Source organism: Rhodamnia argentea, chromosome 3, assembly GCF_020921035.1.
Source record: "Rhodamnia argentea isolate NSW1041297 chromosome 3, ASM2092103v1, whole genome shotgun sequence".
NCBI classification, from domain to species: Eukaryota; Viridiplantae; Streptophyta; class Magnoliopsida; order Myrtales; family Myrtaceae; genus Rhodamnia; species Rhodamnia argentea.
Genome location: NC_063152.1, coordinates 25,026,574 through 25,050,420, shown reverse-complemented (window position 1 = coordinate 25,050,420; position 23,847 = coordinate 25,026,574). Strand labels below are relative to the sequence as shown.

General features: G+C 39.9%; 4 protein-coding genes across 5 annotated transcripts; 2 read left to right on the top strand and 2 right to left on the bottom strand.

Annotated features, from left to right (window-relative positions):
* The first annotated feature begins 527 nt into the window (after positions 1 to 527).
* Positions 528 to 13,263, top strand: LOC125312445 (cysteine-rich and transmembrane domain-containing protein WIH2-like). Of its 2 annotated transcripts, XM_048276571.1 has the most exons (4): positions 528 to 541; positions 12,082 to 12,172; positions 12,561 to 12,951; positions 13,195 to 13,263. In XM_048276571.1, exons 2-4 carry the CDS (start codon positions 12,142 to 12,144, stop codon positions 13,238 to 13,240), a joined length of 468 nt encoding a protein of 155 aa, XP_048132528.1. In that variant the 5' UTR covers positions 528 to 541; positions 12,082 to 12,141; the 3' UTR covers positions 13,241 to 13,263. The 2 variants fall into 2 exon arrangements, with proteins under 2 accessions (XP_048132528.1, XP_048132527.1); XM_048276570.1 differs by lacking the exon at positions 528 to 541 and having other exon boundaries at positions 11,906 to 12,172; positions 13,195 to 13,262.
* On the bottom strand, positions 560 to 7,516 carry LOC125314417 (phosphatase IMPL1, chloroplastic-like). Its single transcript, XM_048276568.1, has 11 exons — positions 7,047 to 7,516; positions 6,358 to 6,425; positions 5,343 to 5,476; positions 4,006 to 4,094; positions 3,267 to 3,324; positions 3,133 to 3,185; positions 2,781 to 2,879; positions 2,476 to 2,589; positions 1,954 to 2,055; positions 730 to 850; positions 560 to 593 (listed from the first exon to the last, which is right to left on the bottom strand). The coding sequence occupies exons 1-10, from the start codon at positions 7,383 to 7,385 to the stop codon at positions 752 to 754; spliced, it is 1,155 nt and encodes a 384-aa protein (XP_048132525.1). The 5' UTR covers positions 7,386 to 7,516; the 3' UTR covers positions 560 to 593; positions 730 to 751.
* Positions 9,792 to 11,029, top strand: LOC125314418 (lamin-like protein). Its single transcript, XM_048276569.1, has 2 exons — positions 9,792 to 9,988; positions 10,635 to 11,029. The coding sequence occupies exons 1-2, from the start codon at positions 9,799 to 9,801 to the stop codon at positions 10,958 to 10,960; spliced, it is 516 nt and encodes a 171-aa protein (XP_048132526.1). The 5' UTR covers positions 9,792 to 9,798; the 3' UTR covers positions 10,961 to 11,029.
* Positions 13,264 to 14,071: 808 nt separating the features above from the next.
* LOC125314352 (lecithin-cholesterol acyltransferase-like 4) lies at positions 14,072 to 22,181 on the bottom strand. The gene is made up of 11 exons (XM_048276430.1): positions 21,697 to 22,181; positions 20,521 to 20,612; positions 20,202 to 20,320; positions 18,980 to 19,115; positions 18,826 to 18,877; positions 18,257 to 18,357; positions 16,841 to 17,023; positions 16,103 to 16,260; positions 15,886 to 15,940; positions 15,627 to 15,680; positions 14,072 to 14,735 (listed from the first exon to the last, which is right to left on the bottom strand). The coding sequence occupies exons 1-11, from the start codon at positions 21,935 to 21,937 to the stop codon at positions 14,319 to 14,321; spliced, it is 1,608 nt and encodes a 535-aa protein (XP_048132387.1). The 5' UTR covers positions 21,938 to 22,181; the 3' UTR covers positions 14,072 to 14,318.
* Between the last annotated feature and the right edge of the window lie 1,666 nt (positions 22,182 to 23,847).

The following is a 23,847-nucleotide window of genomic DNA, read 5'->3' as shown; positions in this document are numbered from 1 at the left end:
GGCGGCCAGATTCTTGGCCAAATCCATGTGCACTCGTCCACCCCCAACGATGTGCCTCGGGAATCTGTCGGCCTGTGACACATTGGTCTAAGGAGAATCAGCAATGGCAGATATCACCATTCCTGAAGAGAAATTTGACCTAGACCTAGCCACTTTGTCATATTTTCCCTACGTTTTCTTAACAGCATCTTCATGGTATCAACTACTGTTGTTGGTGGTTGTCATTAGCTTAAGCAATGTTTGCGTTGTGCATCTATTCGGGCAGCATTAAAAGATCCAATTTGTCTGCTGATAATCCCATGGAAGACGATCGAGCAATGTTAGGGATATTAAGACGCGTGGTAGCGATTATTCAAGTTAGTAAATCCCGTTAAAGCGCCTAACTAAATCTGTCACATCTAGTAAATGAGTGATAATATATGCAGCATTACTCTTCTCCCAATTATAAAGACAAAGAAAGACTTTAGAAGAACTTAGAAGAAGACTTTAGAAGAACATAGAAGCATGCTCTAGCGAGAGAGAGAGAGAGAGAGAGAGAGAGGTGATTGCAAACTGAATAGGGGCAGTAAGGCTTTATCATTCCTCAATACATCGGTCAAATGAATAAATTACAATCAAGACATGAAGAATGTTGTCCTCCTGCCTCCTTCAGTCTACTACTCGAGAACCGAATGACCCCACGAAGATTATTAAGAAAAGAATAGGACTCCGAGCAAGACCCTTTCCGACAGATGACCAACCGCTCGGCAGTTCACAAGTCAGTCTGATAATTATCAGGCTTGTACCACAATGAAAAGTCAATTCCTTTGGCCTTCAGTTTCTCCGTAGCAGGCGCGATTCTGTCCAGAAGCTGCATTTCGAAACTCGTCATTAAGCACGTCATTGTTCATAGATAAAATGGGTACAGATGTTAATAACACAAATGGATTTTCCCAGATGCTAATAATACATCGCCCAATTTACATCCAACTAAAAAATACATCGCATTTGGTTCCACCATTGCCGCAACAAACGTGCCCTAGGCTAACATACAGCACAAGCTTACCTTCTGAAATATAATGCTAAAAAAACAGTTGTACTCATGCAAAGATATTGCTATAGAAAACTCGTAGATATAGGGCTGGCGGAGACTGTTAACCCATCATGCCTTCCAAATCAAACTGCGAAACCCATATGTTTGAATGCGCTGTGCTTTTCTGGCTGTTCAACAATCAAACATTATAGGTCACCACGGTTGACCTTGCTAATGTCTCTTCATGTAATTTAGTCTGGTGAATAGACAATATCGTGAAATCAGCCCATTATGTCGCTTTTTATCTTTGCATACAGCCATGAGAATAAGCAGAATGGGAATAAGCAGAACAATTTCCAGATAACTTCAAATCTGCGATGTTAATTTCTTCTACTTTTTTATTGCTTGTACATATTCTCATTTTGGGTGTTAATTGCTTTAAAACCTCGTCGAATCTTTAAGGCTGGCCACTCCACTTCGATAATTGATATTGTTGGAAGGTCGTCGTGTTGTAATACCATTGTCCTATATTAACTAACTAAAGTAAATTAACCCAAAATAGTAAAATCTCTCTGGTATGGTTATGCAATTTAACTGTTTGTCCACGATCTAGGGATATTTCCCCTACTGAAAATAGTGAAGCTCCATCCTATTTATCATATTCCATATTCAAGAAATACATTTCCACACCTAGGAAGTACGAACAGGCCAAAGGCCACAGTTCGTTGCTGGTGTCTGTCAGTTCTATATGAGACGGAAAGGTCGGACTAGATGCCATCACTCTATGAGACACGTTAGTGCATCAAAGGATGGGGAGATCCTCATTCAGCCTAATAAACAAATAATATTCTCAAAAGTATATAAAAGGCTTTCCTGGCCTTCAAAGTCCAGGGTTAAATTTATGTTACTAAGTAGGGAAAAAAAAAAAAAAAAACACTGACCTTGCCATGCAGAGCACCATTTGATACCAAAACAGACCTATCGAAAACACAAAACTTTCCACCATCCATGCAAGAAACAGCCCCACCTGCTTCTTCAACTATCTGCTCGGAGAGGAACAAACATTAAATAAGCTAACATGCACATCCAACAGTTGGATATATATAAGGAGACTAAGGAGCCGAGGACAGAAGATATATGAGACTTAAGAGGGATAAATGTCAACAAGTACATGAGGGCATTCTCATAATTTTTGTGATCTCTGTATCTGTCTCTTTGAGGCAGAAGCTTCAATCAGTAGAAGCGTTTATAGAACGGTCACCTCAAATCGGAAGCTTAGGCTGCTAAGGTAATTCTAAGATACACACCACTGGAACCATTCAAGAGAAAAAAGGAAAGTGATACTAAATTTACTGTTTTATCCAATGGAACCACATAAGTAAACAATGTTAATCTCACGAAGTGTAAGGGGAAAAAAATTCGTAATTCAACAAAAAGCAAACTCGTCATCTGGAGTATGTTACCAAAACACCTGCAGCCATGTCCCATGGCTTCAGACGGTACTCCCAGTATGCTTCAACTACTCCAAGAGCTACATGGCACATGTCAACGGCAGCTGCTCCGAGCCTTCTTACTCCCTAAATAGTACAATGTATCGATAGATTAAAAATCAATGGTACAACAGCGACAACTAAATGGGGTAGGCAGACATTACCGTGATGGTAATAAAAAAAAAAGGCATCACTGAGAGAGAGAGAGAGAGAGAGAGAGAGAGAGAGAGAGAGATTATTGCTCATAGAAATAATAGCTGTAATAGAAGAACATATACCCGGCTAATATCAGTAAATTCTTTAAATAACTCCATGTTGGTAGCCCATGGATCATCATGTTCATAACCAAATCCAGTCACTAGAAGAGATTGCTCCACCTGTAGGGGGAAAAAGACTTTCTTTTTGGTGAACTTCAATGTTGTCTAAATCTTCAAGCCACACAAATTGCTCATTCCCTTCTACAGTTGAAGCAGAGAAGCATTGCAAGGGAAACATCCAACAATTATAGATTGTAAATTCTTTCAGATAAACTAGAAAACAAATGTTCAAAGAGTTGTATATAGCAACGCCAAACAAAAGAACTCATTATCAGCTTGCCCCTACAATGCCAATCTATGGTCACCTACTCACCAGATCCGTTTTGCTTGCCTGAATTTTTTGCCCATTGCAGAATGCTCCTCCACCTAAAATATGAGAGTAAAGTGTCCCAGTTGAAAGTAATCAATAATGATGGTAGGCTTCATACACAAGAGTAAGACAGTCACCTGCTGTGGCAGAAAACGTGCGGGTATTCCAGCACATAGGGCCTCCGACGAACTCCACCTATAGTATCACATTCTCATAGTATTTCAAAGTGTAAGCCAGTGTAAGAACCCTTAACTTCCACAGGAAGTGGGGGGCAACAATTTCTTCACAGACTCAGAGACAAGGGGCACTTTACACATCGGAATTGACCCATGTAGCCATGCTTAAGAACTGACTTTACATCTCTATTCAAAGACAGGACAAGTGTTTCTGGAATTCACAGAGGACTTCGAAGTTAATTTGACTTTTATGATTTTAGCAGCAAGTAAATGAATATCATCGACATCAACATCAACATCACCTTTATCCCAAACTAGTTCGGGTCGGCGGTCGATGAACCCAAAAGTAAATAAAATAAAAGCAAGTAAATGAATATAATGGCCGAATTAACAATCAGGATACTGCTTGAGCCACAGTAACATCTTACCAAAAAGAGAAAAAAGTAAAACTGAAGAGCAAAGCGGCAGCTTTTCTTTGTTTATTAAAAGTTACATGTCCATATAGTTCAACTTGTTTCTCGTTCAATCAGTAATCGACTCTGGAACAACCACAATGCCTGTATAGCCTTTTGATGCCTTCTAGTATGGACCTTCGGTGCATGTCTATAATCCATGCAAATTCAGTCATTTATGGCCTTGAGTAGCCCTACAATCAATACTAAAACTATAAGTAATGATAACATGAGTTAGATAGACATACCACTGCTGCAGCAGCAGGATTTCCTCGGAAGAGAACTCCAACAGAAACTGCAAAGCTAGGGTAACCATGGGCGAAGTTTGTCGTCCCATCTAGAAACACATGAAATTTCGAGATTATTGGGGAGGGAAGGAGGAAGGGAGAGAACTAATTTAGGAAACAATAAAGAAAATGCATTTGCAGTGTTACATATGCCTGAAAGGTCCGAAACTTTTTCAAACTTTATGCAATATGCTCATCTAAGAAATCCTGCGTAATGTTTTCAAGCGATGATGGCAGATTGTTTCTGCTGTCAACCATCATGCAATATCATTTATAAAGCAAAGGAGAAGTGGTGCCAAACAAATATAGCAACAAAAACTCATGTTCACTGATGAGTATGAAGAGATAGAAAACAATTGGGTACACAACATAGAAGGTTGAGAAGGCATATGAAGAACATTAAGAAATACAGTCTAATGAGGCCAATATGAGACATCTACGCATGGGTGGGGCAACTTCCATATTATCTATGGAATTTGAACAATTTTTTAGGAAAACCAAAAGAAACAAGTATGTTGCGGCAATTCCACCCAGACGGTAATGGGAATCAGTGATGTATATGTCCTTATAGCTCAACATGGGCTAAATTTGAAAAGTTCTGGGAAAATTTACAACGAATCGGGCTTTTTTTGGTAATTGGCCTATATACCAACCAAGCAACCAGAGAATTGCTAACAGATTAGCATCATATTAGGGAAGCAATCTTGCTCTTCAGGTAATAGAACTACAGTACAGTGGACAACCATGCAAATAGAGGTTCCAGCAGCAGAACAAAATAATTTCATAGGTCTAGTATGCTTTAGCACCCTCATGTGGGAAAAACGAAAAAAAAAAGAACACCAATTGTGCATAGCGTAATATAGCCAGACAGACCAGAGCAGCAGGATTTGACATACATTAGCAAACACAGTAATATCAGATGAAGATGAGTAAAAGGTGAAGAAGAACAGTTTATCATGGAGGACAGCTTTCAGATATTCACTTCAACCAGTCTCAAAGGAAGTTGCAAACAATGGCTTTCTCACAGTTCAAGACAATGAGATTCATGGGAACGAAATTGATGACTAAAGAGTGATGTTACGGATGAAAATGAGATAAGGCATTCACATCTAGGAAATCACTATAAGATAAGCTCCATCATCCTGTCACCGATTAAAAATGAAAGAAAAAAGAAGATAGACTCCATCAAGAATACAACTTTGAAGTCCAAACATTTTTATACTGCTAATTCAACAAATACTCGAAACAGAAGGAAAATCAAGAGAATATTGGATTCATGGGTTTCCACAAATACATACCTAATGGATCAATGCACCAAAGATAATCAGACGATGAATCTCCTATTATTCCTCCTTCCTCCCCAAGAATTAGATGATCTGGAAAATTCTTCCTCACAACATCTAAAATTGCAGCCTCACTCATTTTGTCTGTTCTGCAAGTAAATTTCCAAAGCTCAGAAACAAGAAACTATTAAGTTCTCTCACAAGAATGCTGTGCTTGACCCTATGAATAGGGTTGGTTGTAAAGGTTGTTATAGTTTGCAAGCATTCAATTATTGTGTGGAATCTCCTACGAATAGATTGCCACAATTTGCATACTCACAGGCATAAACTAAATTTTAACTGGAGAGTTCTTAAGGCTTCCAGCATCCTATGCTGCAACATGTACTTTTAACAACAAATTGCAGAACCCCAAGCATAACAATTGCATGAAACAGCATCAGATTATTGTTCTTTAAGGCATGTGCAACCACAATACCATGAAATTCAGTTTTCTTTTCCCTTGTCTTTCGAGAAAAGATATTAGGTAGGATGAGATTGACCGACAGCAGAGGTTATCTGAAAGGAGAGCTCAAGGACTCACTTTCAAAGGATAATCAAACGGTATAAATTGAAGAGGAAGAAGGATCAGTCAGCTGCTCAACTTAAAGTGTCGTCGTTTACAGTCTTTACGTTATGTTCTCTAGTTATATGGAACCAGCTTTGCACCAAGTTGAGACATGGACATACATAACAATCTTCGACCCTGCATAATGGCTTACCTTAGTACAGCAAGAAAGGACATCAGCAGAACAACATTTCAAGTCACATGAAAATAGGTTACAAGAGCATTTAGAGCTCGCCACTGAAACAAAGCATTTCAAGCCACCATTTGCAGAATTTGGCTGTCTAGCACAGTGAATGTTTACATTATGATGAGCCAGAGTTACGTAGCAAGTATCATCCACAGGTCTATGGAACCAAGTAAAAAGCCTATCTTAGCTATGGCAAGCGATTACTCTTACTCATAATCAGTGGAAAAAAAGAATCTTACTCGGTCACCAAATCAGTTAGTCCTTTGTAGAAAATATTCCTGGGCTTATTAACAGCATCCATAATGACCTGAAAGAAAATAGTAGTGCCAGAATCAAGATATGCCAGAAAGCTATAAAAGACCATTTTCCAGGAGGCATAGGATAGAAAAGGGAAAGTATCTCCTCACAATTTAGTACTTCTCAAAATCTTTTTTCCCCATAAACTCGATCATTACTAATTAGCTGCAGTTCTACAGCAATTAGGCATCGTCTGCATTATGATCACATACGTGCAAGCTCAGTGCACTGCTGTTTTTTTCTTTCAAGAAAAGAAGACACAAATATTGAATTTTTTCCCATTTTTCCTCATTTGCTCCTCATTCCTGCTAGAATCAGGGGTATCATAGAAAATTCCCAATTCCATCTTTAGCTTGCATATCTGCGCGAAACTGATCGTTTCTACCTAAGGGGAGATACCTTTTTGATTGCTACTCAAATGCTGTTATAACTGATTCATCCTCGATAAATTCCGTTGATTAGGATAAAATTCGATAGACAAAACCTCCCTTTTCCGTTTTCAATCTCCGTTTATGGAGTACTACAGAGCTTGCAAACATCTCCACTCCTGACTCAACCTCAACACGACTCTGTCTATCTCGTCAACAGAACAAAAGAACAAGTGCTCATAAACTGAATGGGCATAAAAGACCTGAGCACCGGTCTTTGCGGCAGTCTCGACGACTTCAATGAGTTGACCAGGAGGGATTGGCCCAGTCGATGCGGCACCCACTTTCGGGTACGAAGTGTCGGAAGACACAACAGCTGTCACACGGAGGGTGGTCCTCCCTTTTTTTTTTTTTTTGGGTCCAAAGGTGGTCCTCCCTTGGCTTGCGTTAAAGGATGGAAATTTCAAGAACCCACCGAGAGAAATTTGACGGGTCCTGGGGAGGAACGACTGGCAAAGCTGGTGATTGAGGGGCGAAACCGAGTTGAGTCTTCGAGAGAACTTGAGAGGAATGTTGGGGGAGAAGACGAGAGACCTGCCCATGTTTCTGCGCCGAGCGTGTCGGAGTTGTTGCTGCTGAACGTGTTCGGTGATTCTGAACTTGTCTCTGCTCACAGTGGCTGGAGGTCTGGCTATGGCAGGAATCTTCGGACTGCACTTGCGCCACAGATTCTTTTTGTACGCATTTCGGATTTGAACGCTTGAAGACGAAGTATTTGTTCCTTAAGTTAAATCGTTTTTTGCTATGTGCACTCATTAAGCATTTTTATTGCATTTATTGGATTAATACAGGATAACAAGATACAAGATATTACTTTAGAATTGATAGCGATAAATCCAATCAGTGTCAGCCAAAAAAAAAAAAATGTGAACCAAATAGTAATTTCCACCTTAAAACTTTTTCTCAAAAAATTGTCATAAAAAAACTAATGCGAGCATAAAAATGGCAACAAGCTAGATCGGGAAAGTCTAGTACAGAGATCCATGTTCCCCGTCTTATCTCACTCTACACATTGTCACCATCCCGTGCCCTACACGGGGCGATTCAAACTTCCCCACACATAATTATGCGAGGCAATTGACCCTGCTCATTTATCTCGTCAAGTTCAAAGAGAAGACTTATATATCTAATTTGAACAACAATGAGCAAGTAGTACAAAATCTAAAATTATTTAACAATTTTGACAAAATTCTACTCGTTGTAACACAAAAACTTGGCTTGCAAGACACTTTTGAGCTAAGTAACACTGTAATATTGTTGGTAGGACCATAAATTAAAAAAAAATATTATCTAAAACTATGAAATATTAAGAAAACAAGCGAACCGAGCTGGCCCAATCGAGAATTTAGGATAGTATCTCGTATAACATCGGCCTATGTTTAAAGATACCATGAGTCTAATTATCATAAAGAAAATTACCAAAAAAATTCGTCAACATATTGCAATTATACAAATTTAGTCTTAAGCCTTTTACAATTGTGTCAATTCAATATATTTGGGTGGCGAGCGTTGATATGGCAAATTTCTAATAATATTTTATTATTTTGCTACTTTATTTTTAATTTTAAAAAAAATTTCCTCTTTCTTTCTCTTTCTTCCCTTGTGGTCGGCGAGGACTTTATCGCCCTTGCCTGGCCCGGGTGAGGCCGCCTCACCCGTGGCCATGCCTCGCAATGGTCTCGCCATGAAAAATGATTGGATTAGCCACGTTGGAATTTCGTGCAAAGATATATGACTACTTTGGCTAAAATGAAAAAGTTTAGGACAGAATTGATATCCGTACAATAAGCTTATGATCGATTGGGTAATTATCCTAATGTATTGGCATAAATTATCAACCCCACTGCTATTACAGCAAGTTGGTTGTCAGGGGACTTCAACTCGAAAATTGGAGGTCATTTGTCCGAAAATCGCACTGGCGCGAGTAAATCACTAGATAATAATGGACCCCGTGCTTTTCTGGTATTGTCTTTGGATTATCTAGAACGAATTCTTGCTATATATATATCGCTTTATTTTAAATGAAAGTGGACGTTACAAAAATTAAATTAAATAACTAATTTTGAAATATTTGAATTCTTAAGTAATGAAAAGATAATTGATAAATGTTCACGATACGAATGACGTGTAAGTATTTGAAATATAGTTAGGATTTAGGAAGGTTGTTATAGGATTGAAAATATCTAGATTTTCGTATTGGAAAGCGAGGGCAATTGTCCAATCAATCATGTACCTATTGTGTAGATGCTAATCTAATCCTCAAACTTGTCAATTTTACCAATTTAATTGAAAAACTTTGCGTTGACAATCCAATGTAATCATTTTAGCTTATTTTTGCCGAAAATGGCTGGTGTAAGACCGTCGGCGATGACCGGACCATCACGTCATCGATTTCCGACGAAAATTAATCGGAAAAAATTACATTGGAATTTCGCGCAAAAGTATAGGACGAAATTGGCAAAATTTGAAAAGATTAGCACCGACTTGACGTCCATACAATAGGTTTAGAACCGAGATCGGATAATTTTTTCCGATTGAAAAAAAGTGAGAGATGCAATAAATTTAGGAACTTGCGCATTTTGCCATGGACACGGTATTTGCAAAATAAGAAATAAAAAAAGAAATGATGGAGACCCCCTATTCTTACTATAGATGGGCTGCATTTAAGGCGTGGAGGCAAAGTAATTATCCCCTAATGGGACGCAATTAGTGTAACAACTGACAATTAAGGATTCTATATCTCCCAGAAAAGGCAAGAAAATAAACTTTTGCAATGGAGACACGCTCAAGTGAATGATTTCTTCCTTGCATTGCACATTCTTGGCGTGATCAGGGTCAGAGAATCTCCATGAACTGGGTTCATTTACGTGACGAGGGCCATCCTCTGTTCATCCTCTGTTCATGCTCTGTTCATCCTCATTCTTAATGGTTCTTCTTGATTAGAGAGAGAGAGAGATGTTGGGTTCTGGAGAAAAGTTGGCAATGGTCGTGGCAGTGCTGGTGGTGTTGGTGGTCATGGGTTCTGGGGTTGCAGGAAGAGAACCAACACTTCATAGGGTTGGTGGAGGAAAGAACACATGGGCACCGAATGTTAACTTCACCGAATGGTCGAGTCATGAGCACTTTCATGTGGGTGATTGGCTCTGTAAGTTCTCCTTCTTTCCATGTTTAAGGCAGTGCTTTCTTCTGGTCTGTTAGAAAATTCTCGCAGATGTGTTGTGTTTTTGTCTTCTTTGTCATGCAATTTAGGGTATTGAGTTAAGTGTTTCTGTCTTGTGTTTCACTATCAGTTGATGCCATCAAGTAAAACTGATGCTGACAGAAATTCACTGCTAGACTTGGTTAACTGTTAGGATCATGTTAATTTTGGTAAGTGAAATGCGATACATATGGTCGCTTTACGTGGTTCAAATTTATCATGGAGATTCGCGACCGAGCTTTTCGGTGAATGATGCGAATTCTGCATCTTGACTTTGGTTTTGTCTCTTTAACTTAAAGCCCAGTGGAGATGGAAATTGAAAATTACTTGCCAAGTCAAATCGGATTGTTAATGTGTGTAATGGTATGTAAGATGCAAAACCAACTCAGGTTTTTAGGTTTTGCTTTGCCAATTTGAGCAGAAAAATGATGTGATTCACTGGAGATAAGTTTTTAGTTATGTGAGTTCAATTGCTATTTCGATATTTCTCTAAGGTACGGCATTTAACTTGGTGTGATAAAATCTTCATTTGTCTTCCTTGATGATGTATTCTGACTTTTAAGTTCTTTGTCACATTTTTGTCATTCCAAAGACTTTGGATTCGACAAGACTCAATACAACGTCCTAGAGGTGAACAAGACGAGCTATGACAAGTGCATTGACACAGGCTTCATCACGAATGTCACCAAGGGCGGTCGGGACGTGTTCAATCTCACTGAGGCAAAGCCTTACTACTTCATCAGCGGCAGAGGTTACTGCTTCAGCGGAATGAAGCTCGCCGTCAACGTCACGGTGATGCTGCCCCCGCCATCAGGGGATCCGCCCAAGAAAGGCGGCTCTTCGTGTTCAGTCGGCGGCGTGAGTCGATGGACGATCCTTCTCTCCCTGCTTGCTGCTACATTTCTGTTCTGCTCATGACAAGTTCAGGCCCTGAAGGAGTTCATTTAACTGAAAATCTAGTCACTGATATGTGTAATTTATAGGTTGTGTGTGACGAAGCTTGCGTCCAGCTGCTGACAATTTTCGATTTCGGTTTATTTAGGTTTGAGTTGTGATATAGATCCTCGTCACAATCGCTCTATCATAAAACCATGGCAAATTTGTCTACCATCTGTGTTCCTAGTACTGTTTTATCGGATGTCGTTAGCTATCAATCAAGGGTCAATCTCTAGTCTCATCTTGCTGTCAATGCTTTGGCCTGCATTCCTTTTAAGCTTTACGATGTTGGCGACCCGAATCCATTCAATTGACCTCCATTTCATGTGGTCCAGGGCATCCTCTTGGGTTGAAACTTGAAAAGCCGTTGAAAAGTTTGATCACATTCTCTCTTCAAACGGTAGCTCAAGCGCACTAATCGAGAGTTTTTCCTCGCGACCCCGATGCTTTGAACTAAGATGGTTAACGAAATCGGTATTCTAAATGACACGGCGTGATCTAAGTAGATGCCTATGGGAAGTGAGTTCGAAGCACGGGGTAGAAAGGATTTGTTCAAGCATCTAATATGAACACGACGCGTCATTTGGTTCGTCGGTTGCTGTGAATTATCTACATATTACCTAGCATTGTTCTTTTGCTCCGGCGGGCGTGATGTATGTGTATATGGATAATTTGTACGAGGGCCAAACCACTTCCTGGCAAGTTCCGTCTTGTCGGGGTCAACAGGAATTTCACGGAACTGGTCCTGTCAAAATCATCTAGAAGCAGGAAAGGTCGTAAGAGAAGTCAACGCAACCGTTTGAAAATCCGGGCACTTTGGAACATTCTCCAGGATTAAATATACGCATGTTTGACAAGTCCCTGATCAGCTTTTTTTTCCCTTCATTTTCACGGCTAATTGTTCCTCTAAAAGGACTGTTGATTTCACACCGCAACGCGTTTCTTGCAGCCGCCAGCTATGGACTACATCTGCGCAGGCCTGAGTTGAAACACTTCGCCATATCTGACCTTCACAAACTTAGAAAAGAATAAAGATAAGAGCTTCGAGTCTCTCTTTCCCTCTGCTTCACGTTTTGCCTTCTGCCATTTTCTAAGCAAATAAGAGAGAGAGAGAGTTCACTTCCATTCTGTTACCTGAAAAATCCTAGGAAAACAAAGCTGAGATGGGTCAGGACTCGCACTACGGAACTTCAGGTATGCGTCCCTTCTTTCAGGATGCTCCGAGCCGCTCTGAATTGTCTAGCCGTGTGTCAGGAACAGATCGCTCGATCAAATACATGCCCGTAATACTGCCGCTCTAGTTTCCAATATTATGTGCAGCTAAATAACGCCGATTGTCGTAGTTTTCGCTTTAGTCCCCTTTACGGGGCATCAGGCACAAGTCATCACACCAGTGTGTCCTGAGGATAGGAAACTGGAAAACCCCAAATACTATTCTCAATCCAATGTTAAATTATGGTTCTTTTTGAAGGAATTTTGGCAATAAAATGACTCCCAACCATAGGATAGTTTGTAAATTCTCTAGCATGTCCCACTGATGCATAGAGTCTGATTATGGGGTTGGAACTTGAACATAATGCAGGGATATATCCTCCTATGCCGCCCTCAAGTCCTCCCCCGTCCGCCCCCGAAATGCCGCTGGGCCACATTTATCCTCCGCCGCCACAGATCGATCCTCCACAGGCAACGGTACATGTGTACCCTCCACCTCTGCCACCTCAGATGTATCCGAATGTGACGCCTCCATCATATTCATATCCACCCCAAGGCCAAGTGTATCCTCCAGCACCACCACAGGCTCATTCGTATCCAATGCCGCAGCGGCCGCCAGTTCATGGCTACCCTCAAGGCCCTTACGTGGTTCCTCCGCCAGTTGCTTACCCTTCGAAGGATGGCCCCAAGGAATCCCGGCAAGCACCGCCGCCACGGAAGGCCAAAAACAAGAAAAGGGGTGATGGGTTCTGGAGAGGATTGTAAGATCTCTCTATCTCTCTCTCTCTAACACTCAAAAAACGACTCGGTGTCACGAAATTAAGTTTCACCGTTTGAAAAAAGATTAGACCTAATGAGTTAGTGATATCCCGTAAGCATGTCGAAGACAACACAACAGTCGGATAATGCACACCGGCATGTACACATGCTCCCTTTCTTTCTCTCTTCACAAACATATGCTGATTATTCTTGACTAATTAAGATCCCTATGTCTATATGTGCAGTTGTGCCGGGATGTGCTGTTGCTGCTGCTTGGATATATGCTGTTGATTGCCTTCCATTGTGCGGTGTCCTCTTATCGATGTGGATCTCTTTGCTCTGCCAAACAATTTTTTTATTTTTTTTTGCATGGTTTTCTTGTGTCTCATTTTTGTTTATTCATATCTGTATTGTTCCTGTCAATGAATTAGAGATGTTGCTGTACTATATGCAAGAAAGGTTATGAATTAGAGGGTTGTTGTGCTATTTGGAGATGTTATGTCACATTATCTTCTTGTAACTACATGGATTAACAAATCCAAATTTCACATTGCCATGTTATTCTTCCATGCTTATAGTCTGGACACTCATTTGTTTGACTTCTGGGGGCAATGAGAGTCGAACTACCTTGGCCTAAGCACTCGTGGAAAATAGTGAGCCCATTGAGAGTCTGCGACCGAGTAACGCTACCTATTGATGATAAGAAATAGAATTGAGAGGAAATCACAACTCGATAAAGATACCAACTTCATTTGGACAAGAAAGAGAGGTCAAAGACGAACAGATATAGGGAGAACCGATTCTCATTAGGCTCACTTATTCCTCCTCTCCAGTTAGGTATTACAAACCATCCTCATTTTTTGTTCGAAAGATACAGAGCCAAGTACCGCTCAATCGCTTAACGCGAAAAGAAGATGTAACAACTCCATTTTCTTCAACCCCTTTTCCCATTTAACAGGTCGAAACGATAACATTCATTCCCCTCGTGCCCCAAAAAAATACTGTCAAGCTGCATCCAGAGTTACCAACTGTACATTGTCCAATGCCAAAACGGCTCATGGTTCACGACCAAAGCTCAAAGGATGAGAAAAAGGAATTGCAAATGACGTTCTTGATGCGATCCATAAGAAGTTGCCCAACCTTCCTGGAAAATGGACTTCTAATAGCACATGTACAATTGTTTTCCATTAAAATAATATGGGTCTTCAATTACAAACCCCAGTACGATCTTTCAATGTTATGTTTCATCAAGGCAATTGCCACCAGTGATATTTATATTTACAAGACGCACACTTTGTACACGACTGAAACCATACACAGCACTACCCCAATTCCGGGCTTTTCTTTCATAATGGGCAAGTAACTAAATTTAGGCATCAACAGATACACTCAAGGCATTGAGCTCCACCTGTTGCTTACCCTGGCTTTGGGGGTGCACGATCACAGTGGCACAAGCCTCGGCCCGAGAAGATTGATAACCTCCATCTTGAGAAACGGATATATTGCTCACCGAGGGCATTATGGTCATCTCTCCTTGGTCATCACTGGCATCATTTGAAATGATTTCCCACTCCTCTTTGAGTGAAGTCACCTCCATGCCCTTGTCGTGGCGTCTTTCCATCTCGAACACAGTGGGTAGAATCACGTAGTCATTGAGCGGGTTGTAGTATGGGTCTGAATCTGCATTTAGCCAGTGCTTCAGAATGCGGAAAACATGATGATCACATAGAATTCCCCGGTGCTCCCCAGGTACTCCAACTCTTGCAACCGCATCAAGCCCATCTGCCTGAATTTGAAGAGACCATTTGTAAGAGGAGAGACTAGAGCAAATTAGGGCATGCATGCTTAGCCTAGATAAAAATTATCCAAATCAAGTCCAGATAAAACCTCAGACAAGTTATCTGAGCACTAGGTGGCTATAGACTGTCCCATCAGGATAATAAAGCAAACTTTGTGTAGAAAAGAAACGAGGAAGGTTATATGAAAGGACAAAAGAACCTCCAGACAACGAGGCAGCAGTGCCCCAATGGCATTGCTACCAACCACTGCACTGATCGTTCCTCCTCAACCACCTCTTCTCTCTAGGGTCTCGAACCACTGCTGAGACCACCATGATGATGATCACTGTCAACTCACACTGAGAACTCTCTCTCTCTCTCTTGACCAATGCGACCGTTGTGATGGTCGCCTATTGCAGCCAACTAGGTTCAACTGCGGTCGCTCTCAATTAGATTAGAACTTTGTGGCTGTTATTAGTTCTTGTTATTTACTATTTTCTAAAGTATTATCAATCTTATCCTAGGTTCACCCAACACCAAATAGGCTAGGATATGTCTATATCTGCTTTCGTATCCGGTGTTTCACTAAACTCGTCCCATCAAAATTTATTTCCTAGCAACCAAACAGAGCTTTACATGGAAATAAAACTCTATTGATACACTAATTCCATAGTTGTAGGTCCTAACCTAAGAGACACAATCAGAAAACTCTATCTGGTCTTATAAGAGAAAGTTGCAGCCCAAAATCAGCCAGCAGTTCCATGAGAATTTTGCCAAGTTCAAATAAAGAGGGAAAAGCAGATAATTCAGTACAGGCTGCATGAGCTACAGTCAATCAATCCACAAACAGGTCTAGCAATACAAACTAAAAGGTCCAACAGATAGTTAAATCTCCATACCTCAGCTGATTCAGTCGGAACCGTTCCATCACCATCAACACATACATAATCGGGCTGAAATTCAGAAAGCATGACTCAGGTTCTCAACTACTTAAGAGAAAACAGCTATTGAACATGAAATTCATTATTAGGACATGTTAAGGAAAAAACCAAAATAGTGTGAATCTTTCTGGACTCCAGCTAGAGGAAAAGAGATTTGAATATGTTAGCTCCATTCAAATGGGCCAAAGAGTTATGTTCACATCCCCTTTTCACTGACCAGGTAAAATTGAAGTTCTTGCAGGTCCGTAACAGGCATCTCCTCACTGCCATAGCTGCATAGAACACAACACCTCTAAGATAAGGAAAAATGATCTGAAACATGTATGTATTGGATAGAGACCAATCACCCATGAAAGAGAAATTCTCTAAAACATCTGTAAGTTCTACAATTGGCATACAGAAAGTAGACATGAAGCACTTCAGCCAAAAATTACCAAACACTGTGTGGTGTCTCCAAATTGGTCCCATATATATTGTAGAATTTCACCCCGGGCGGGACTTTAGCAGAACATAAAATCTTGCGTGTCTCATGAGCCCATTTCAAGATTTCCTGGTTAAATGGTAAGGGAATGCTCTCACCATTATAGTCAACCTGTTAATGAGTCCAAAAAAATTCATTAGTTCACAGACAAAATGAAGTAGATGGTAGCTCATGTTGGACGAAAATATTGGATGATATTAGCCCTGAAGAGAAAATGACGCGTCATGAGAAAAAGAGAACCATTCTCTTCTTAAAAGCGAACCTAACACAGTGTCCAGGCTCAACTTGGTATGTGGGTAAAATGAATTAAAAACCAAATGGACCTATACCAAGGCAGACCCAAAGAAGAACTGCGAAACACCTTATGCCTAACTGCCATTTACGAAAATATATCGCGGATATAAAAAAAAAAAAAGAGCAATTGCAGAAAGGGTTCTTTAGACAAATGAAATATTAACACTGAGTTATGTTTAGTAGCATCTGGAGAGCAGACACCAAAATTTCAAAGTTGAAACGCTAAAAAATGAGATCTCGGATATCTTAGCAGTTCAGTACTCACATTGTTTTAAGACTTTAGCCCTTTATAAACAAATCCCACTGTACTTAAAGGAGGACAGCGCATTCCGAAGATAGAATTGGCAGTATTTCAGCCAGACAGAACAAGAAATGCATAGCTTAATGCATAGCTTACCGTATTACTTGAAAGTGCTTCAGAGAATATATTTACACTCTCAGAAGGGGTGTAAGACTCGAGGATCATACGGGTATCACCACAATCATCAAGTTTCTTCCTCCAGATCTCTAACATCGGGGCATGTTGCCAGTTAAAGTTTGGACATGCCATCAATTCATAGATTGATGGGCATTCAATCAGCTGATGTCAACAGCCACAGCATGTTAGTACATATGTTTTCAGCAATTCCAGGCATACAAACAGGTAAGTGGATAAAAGTAGATGAAGGTGCATGCATACAAGTTTTCATGAGCAAGCACATGTTCAGACAATGTTCATGTGTGCGAAAATATAAGTAGGGAAAGAAGGTGCACAGTTTTTTTTTTTTTTTTGGTTGTGTGGTTGGGGGGATTTGGGGGTTGGTGGGGGGGGGTGGTGTTGGGTTTGTCAGGTTTGGCAGATGACATGGAAAGCAAATAACCAACAGCAGCTACTTCAACCCAAATCACATATGTACCAGTAGTACTTGGTCCAGTGTGTTTCCTCATGGTAATCATGACAAAGTATAACCTAACTATTGTATGGACTAATAAAATTGTGATAACACCACGAACATTTGGACTTGTCTGTCAAGAAATTAAAACTAACACGTTTCAGTCAGCAACTTTAAGTAGGCCATCTCCTACTTAGTGATTCCTGCTGACTCCAACATTAACCGTTCTTCACACATTATAAAAATCAAACACGGTACACATAGGTATCCTTCTATGTATCATTAGTATTCTGAGGATCACTACACAACCCATTAAAGGACCTCTAGATGCTAATCCACAAAAAGTGATGAGAAATTTGAAAGAACTCATATATAGAATGAAGGCGCCCCCGTCAAAAGCAATGAAATTCTGAATTCTCTTTTAATTTGCAGCACTTCATAAAATTATCAAACGAACTATAAGTCAAGCACACAATAATTGATTTCTCATTATCCGGCTGCAAATTAGGAAAAAAAAATGCTTTGGCAGTATTTAGGTATGCTTTTGTATATTTATCTCTACGTATTGGTTAGGCAAATATAAGGTGTCTATGCTAGCCAAAATGCACTTTTCATCGTTCACTCCGAGCTTACAAAGTGAAATAAAGAAAAAGGACAGCCATGAACTGATCACACATTTGCGGTTCCATATCAACACCATATACCGTGCTAACCTCGAAAAAATGGAGGTCAACAAAACTGAAGTGCTTCGCAGATACATATGCATACAACAGTAAAGATAGCTTACAAAGTGAAACAAAGAAAAAGGACAGCCATGAACTGATCACACAGTTTCAGTTCCATATCAACACCGTATACTGTGCTAACCTCGAAAAAATAGGGGTCGACAAAACTGAAGTGCTTCGCAGATACATATGCATTTAACAGTAAGGATAGCATACCAGCTGATGCATGCTCCACTTTGAAATGAAAAAGTTTTGCTCCCAGCCATCCACAAATGACATCCCATTCAGAAAGGTAGATGTGACATATCCGGGGGCACCTGGAACATTTAGATTTTCAGAATGTTCATAAGACACCAATTCTAACTCCATGTACATTTGGATAACGAAGTATGCAAAGTATGTTAAGTTTTTGCCAATGAAATCCTAAGTTAGACAATAGGACAAGTGGACACGACTAATTATTTAACAGGAAACATTTTCACTACAAAACAGATGGGTTCACTAGATACTCTTGAACTTTTGATTATCTATTTTGGGAAAAACTACAGATTTCTAATAAAAATTTACTTGCTTGCTTTCTTATTCACAGTGATAGACAATCAGTTTTATGGAAAACATGGGAAACCGTATATATAGCAGGCTATGTGTTTTCCACAGGAAAATGGGTCGAAAGAAAAGGTAGAAAAGTTTTCTAATTAACAAAATCTACAAGGGAAACGGATGTATGAGCTTAGTCAAAGAGCAATGAACAAAAAAGCACTACAACTCTTACAGATGCTTCTTACCTTGAAAAGGTGCAGCTATAGCAATCCAATTCTTCACATACTTCGCAAAAATCTACATAAGAGTCAAGTGGCATGTATTAGTTATTTAAATGAGAATAGGTAAAAGAGACAAAGGGAGGAAAAGGAAAAGAGATCAATTTTATTAGCTCCTTACATCACTGTGCAGGCACATAAAGCACTTCACTAAAAGACCCCCCATAGAGTGACTGATAATGGTCATCTTCTTCCCCCCCGCAGCATTATATACAGATTCCAACTTTGCAGCCAAACGCTCCAATGTTTCCTGAAACCTGAACATTGAAGAAAGAGTAAAACAACCCAGAAATGCTAGCGGCCGCATTCACACACACACAAATAGAGAGAGAGAGAGAGAGAGAGAGAGAGAGAGAGAGAGAGAGTCCATCCTGAACTACTAGATATTAGAGTCCAACCCAAAAGCGAAAGTCATTAGATAAAGCATAGATGGCAACCCATCTTGAACTACTATGTAAGAGTCCAACCCAAAGCTAAGTCATTAGATGAAGGAAGACCACATGTTTATGAGATAGTGACGAATGGGGATAAGACAAAGAAGAAACATGCAAGATATGAAATATCAATTGGAGCATGAAGAAACTGAAGCATGATTATGCTATCAAGCCAAAAGGTCCAACCCAAAAATTTAAGCCATTAGGTGTAGGCAAACAAACAATGTACTACTTTAACACTACACGCATCACATAAGTTTCCCTGCAGATAAAGAGCAGGATCTACGGCGACATGAAGACGAGAGTCCAAGACACCTCTGGATTTGAAATATACAATATACATGTCAAGTGCTGCTAGCTTGAAAGTCTAACGAGGTAAAGAGGTGCTATGCATCACATAAATTATCGAGCTACTCAATATGACAGATGATTTTTCTCAATAGAGTTAATTGCATGAACATGTACTACACCATAAGCCCCAAACAATTTTGTTTAACCTCTTCTAAGCCCAATGACAAATCTACTTTTTCTACATATGCGGTGGCAGGCGGAGATAGAACAAGATTCAGAGGCTTGAGAACATGACTTGTATATAAATGTCCCAGACAATCTGTCAAATAGAGTACACAGAATGACTTCCATTTCGCACCAACATCTGAAAAGTCAAAGTCATTTGGAGAAATGGTGGAAAGCATTTTGGCTAAACTTGCAGCTCAAACATGATGTGTCGAAACTATTTGTGTTGGGGGAGGGGGTAATTAGTTGCATTGGAAGTGTTTTAAGGTGTGTATGCAGACAGAATGGTAGGTATGGTGCAGATAACAGTATTGTTATAATTTCTTTCCTTGGTTGGTGATGGGTCCTGTCTGCTAACACTATTATAACAGGAGAACTATGCCATGGATGTACCTGTTACTTTGCCTGAAATCATATCCAAAACCAAACAATGTCTTCCCTTCCTGAAAACCCCATTTGATCATTTCGACTATCATGTCATGGAAATAGTATACACAATCACGCCCAATGACCTGCACGAAAACAAAGTAGGTCAGATTGATACTGCTGAATAGTTTAAACTTCATTTGCAATCCAGTGATAGCCATGATAGCTAGAAAAATGAAGAGGAACTCCAATTCTATAAAGCACTACTTGCTGTAATCTCAAAGTCAATTTATCTTAAACTTCAAATCAACGTAAAAGAGACATTTCATTGAGAGATGATACGTACCATATCAGGGTCCAAAACATCAATCGCATACAGTCCATATCTGTCTTCAGGAACCACGATGTTTGTTTGAGGATCTAAAGAAACGGTCTTACCTATTTAAACAACATTTTTTCATTACATTAGAAAGATATCCTCCAGGGAGGGGAAAATAACAGGCCGATGAGAACAAGTGAATCATTTCAGCTACTGAGAATATATCAACTTCGACCAATGTTCGAATTAGACAATGCACAATGTCATGCAGCATACAAACTATCAACTAAGCACATATGCTCTCTTTTCATGTATGAATATAAGAGAACAGGAGCAGACAATAAATGTATAGAAGACTGAATGTTCACATGAAAGAGTCAATTTCTCTAATCAAAGATCAAATCCCTTATGGAAGAAGTCAGAGGTAATCTATTCATTAAATTGGATATCCAGAATGAAGTTCTTGCTATATTTCATTTTTTAGTCCCTGCTAAAGAGCAACAGGAGTCAAAAGAACGTAAAAGATTTTACAATACCGGAACATGAGCACCCACCTTCTCACCGGAATAAAATGATCTTGCATGAAGTACTACCAGAATAGAAGCTTATGAAAATGATGCTCTCCTGTAAGTTTCTACTTAAAACCCCAGCATAACACAATGGCTTCTTGATTCTCTAATGCGTACTGGCTTTGAAGTTGCCATATTAATAACAAACCACAAACTAACTCTGCGTAGCTCTGTATACCATTTGAAACTTCACATTGGCTTGCTTATCTATCAGGGCTGAGGTCAACACATTCTTTCATCATAATGACATTACCATTAAAGCAGCAGCTAAAGGTATACGAAGCAGTTTAATGTAATTAATCCATATATCAGTCATCCTCTACTCTTCATTTCCCAGTCACGCTCTAGCCAGAGGAAGCTATGATGAGCTGAAAAAATCATTTCACAGCATAGGAAACACTAGAGAACTCTCTGAACCCAAACGCAACAAGAAATACTAGAACCAACCAAAATAATCATCTCCTTTTCTAATCAACTCAATCAAACTACTTCAATTGAATAACATCTCAAGCAAGCTCATCCACTTAGGCTCGAAATAAACAGAAAATGTAAAGCACAAAAAGAAGAATCACACTACAACTTTGCGACGATGGACCCAATCACGCATTACTATGAATCGACAGCGCAAAATTACCGGTGGCAGGATCAAAGCGAGACCAGAGCTTGTTGCGGAACTTCTGATCAGCGCCGAAAATCCGAACCCAGACCCTCTCGTCGTTGCCGTTGCTACCGTCCACGGCGTGCAATACCGATCCGGCGACTCCGGGCACCAAGAGAACCGGGTCGAGGTTCGGGTCAACGTAGGGCTGGGGCTTCCTGATCAGCTTCAACCAAAGCTCCACGGACTGCAAGATGTCCTCCAGCGACACCGCCATCCCCCAACCAAAGCCCTAATCCGAAGGCCCGAGTCGCAACCTCGTCCACCGAGTCGCCGGTCGTTCGGGGGATTCCGATTCGAGCTCGAATTCCGTAGGCGATCGGCGAGATCGCGGTGGAAGAACGGAGCGATCGGCGATCGAAATTTGGGGGAAAATGATGGGAAATTAGGGCTCGAATTAGGGGAGCTGGAGAGTGTCAACAGGGGCGATGGAGACGGAGCCTGAGACGTGAAGATAAGAGAGAGGCAAGTATTATTATAAACAATTGTTGCTTCTTCCGACCAATAATGCCTCCTCCCTTAACCATTTTTTTTTTTTTTGTTCTGAAAATATAAGGTTTTTTTTTTTCTCTTTTGCCAGGAAAATATAGGATTTCGAGTAACAAACTTTTGATATTGAGAAATTGCTGGTAATAGTAATTGTGGAAAATTGAAATCCACGGATTTATCTCTCCGATAAAAAAAAATAAATACGCATCGTTCTCATTGAGATTTATAAACAGACCGTAACTAATGAAAAATTTTCGAATGAAAGTATCAAGCGGAGTCATCTTTTCAAAAGAAGATGGATAAATATTTCAAATAAGATTTTGAAATGACAAATTTATTTACAAATAAGGGGCCTCAAATACAGATTTGATATCAAATAAGTACCCGAACTTATTTATAAATCATATTTTAATATAATCAAGGGCACTTTCGTCCAAAAATATATCTTTTTCGCTTTATCCCCATTCTTTTTTCTCTCCATTTTCTCTTTCATCTTTCCCCAACCTCACATTATTTTCCTTTCTTCTTTCTGCTAAAATGAATCATGTGCCAACACACAATAAACAATGAGACACCGCGCCCATGGCAAATTGGCAATGAATCCCAAGCTCAGATGAACATTTGAATAGCAAACACAAGTGGAACCCATTTCCTGAAAGAAAAAAAAAATGAACATGCGAATTCTTCCTGCTGTCATTTTTAAATGAGCTAATACCCTGAAAACTCATAAACCAAATATTTGGGACAAATTTATCCCAAGTTAATTTTTTTTTTACCACAAAAAGCCTTAAACTAGCATACTAGAGATAAGTTTACCTCAACTAATTTTTTGACAACCAAAAACTCCAATCCGAGACACCTATGATAAATTTACCCTCCGTTAGCTTCCGTTAAATTAGATCAACGCCACGAAAAATCCCAACCGGTACACTCGTGGCAAACGGAGGATAAAAACACCAAATTGGTATATCGGTCAATTTCCACGAGTCATCCACTTAATAATTTGACGGTAAAATTTAACGAAAATTAAAGGAGAATAAATTTGTTACGGGTGTATCAAATTGGAATTTTTTTTGTCGTAAAAATATTAATTTGGGATAAATTTATCACGGATATATCAATTTAAGGCTTTTCATGGTATTAACCATTTTTAAACTAACCCGAACCATCATTTCCATCACTGCAAAACCCACAATTTTTTTTCAATCCACAACCATTTACTAATCACGATTGAAAAAGGAACAAAGGTTAAAAAAAAAAAAAAAGGAACAAAGGTTTTAATGGAAAGGTAGTGTTCTCTCGGTTGGTTCTAGAACGAGGAGAAATTTCGCCGTTGATTCGCTGAGATGAGATCGTGCGCTTGTGGACTGAAAACTCAAATTAATGGAGCGGCACGAGAGGGAAAGGACGGGCAAAGTCTTCGATCCGCGAAGACAAAAGGAACCAAACTTGTCCCGTTGGTGCTCTCCATCCCACGATCAGGAATTATCCTCGAGCTCGAGATCGAGGCGTCGAGCCATTGTCTTTCCTCTTCTAGTTCTAGGCTACCGCTAGGCCGCACGTCGGAGGTGAACCCTGTCGATAGAGGAAGCTGTTGATCACCGAGACGTTGCGCGGGGCTTCGTCAAGGCGACCGAG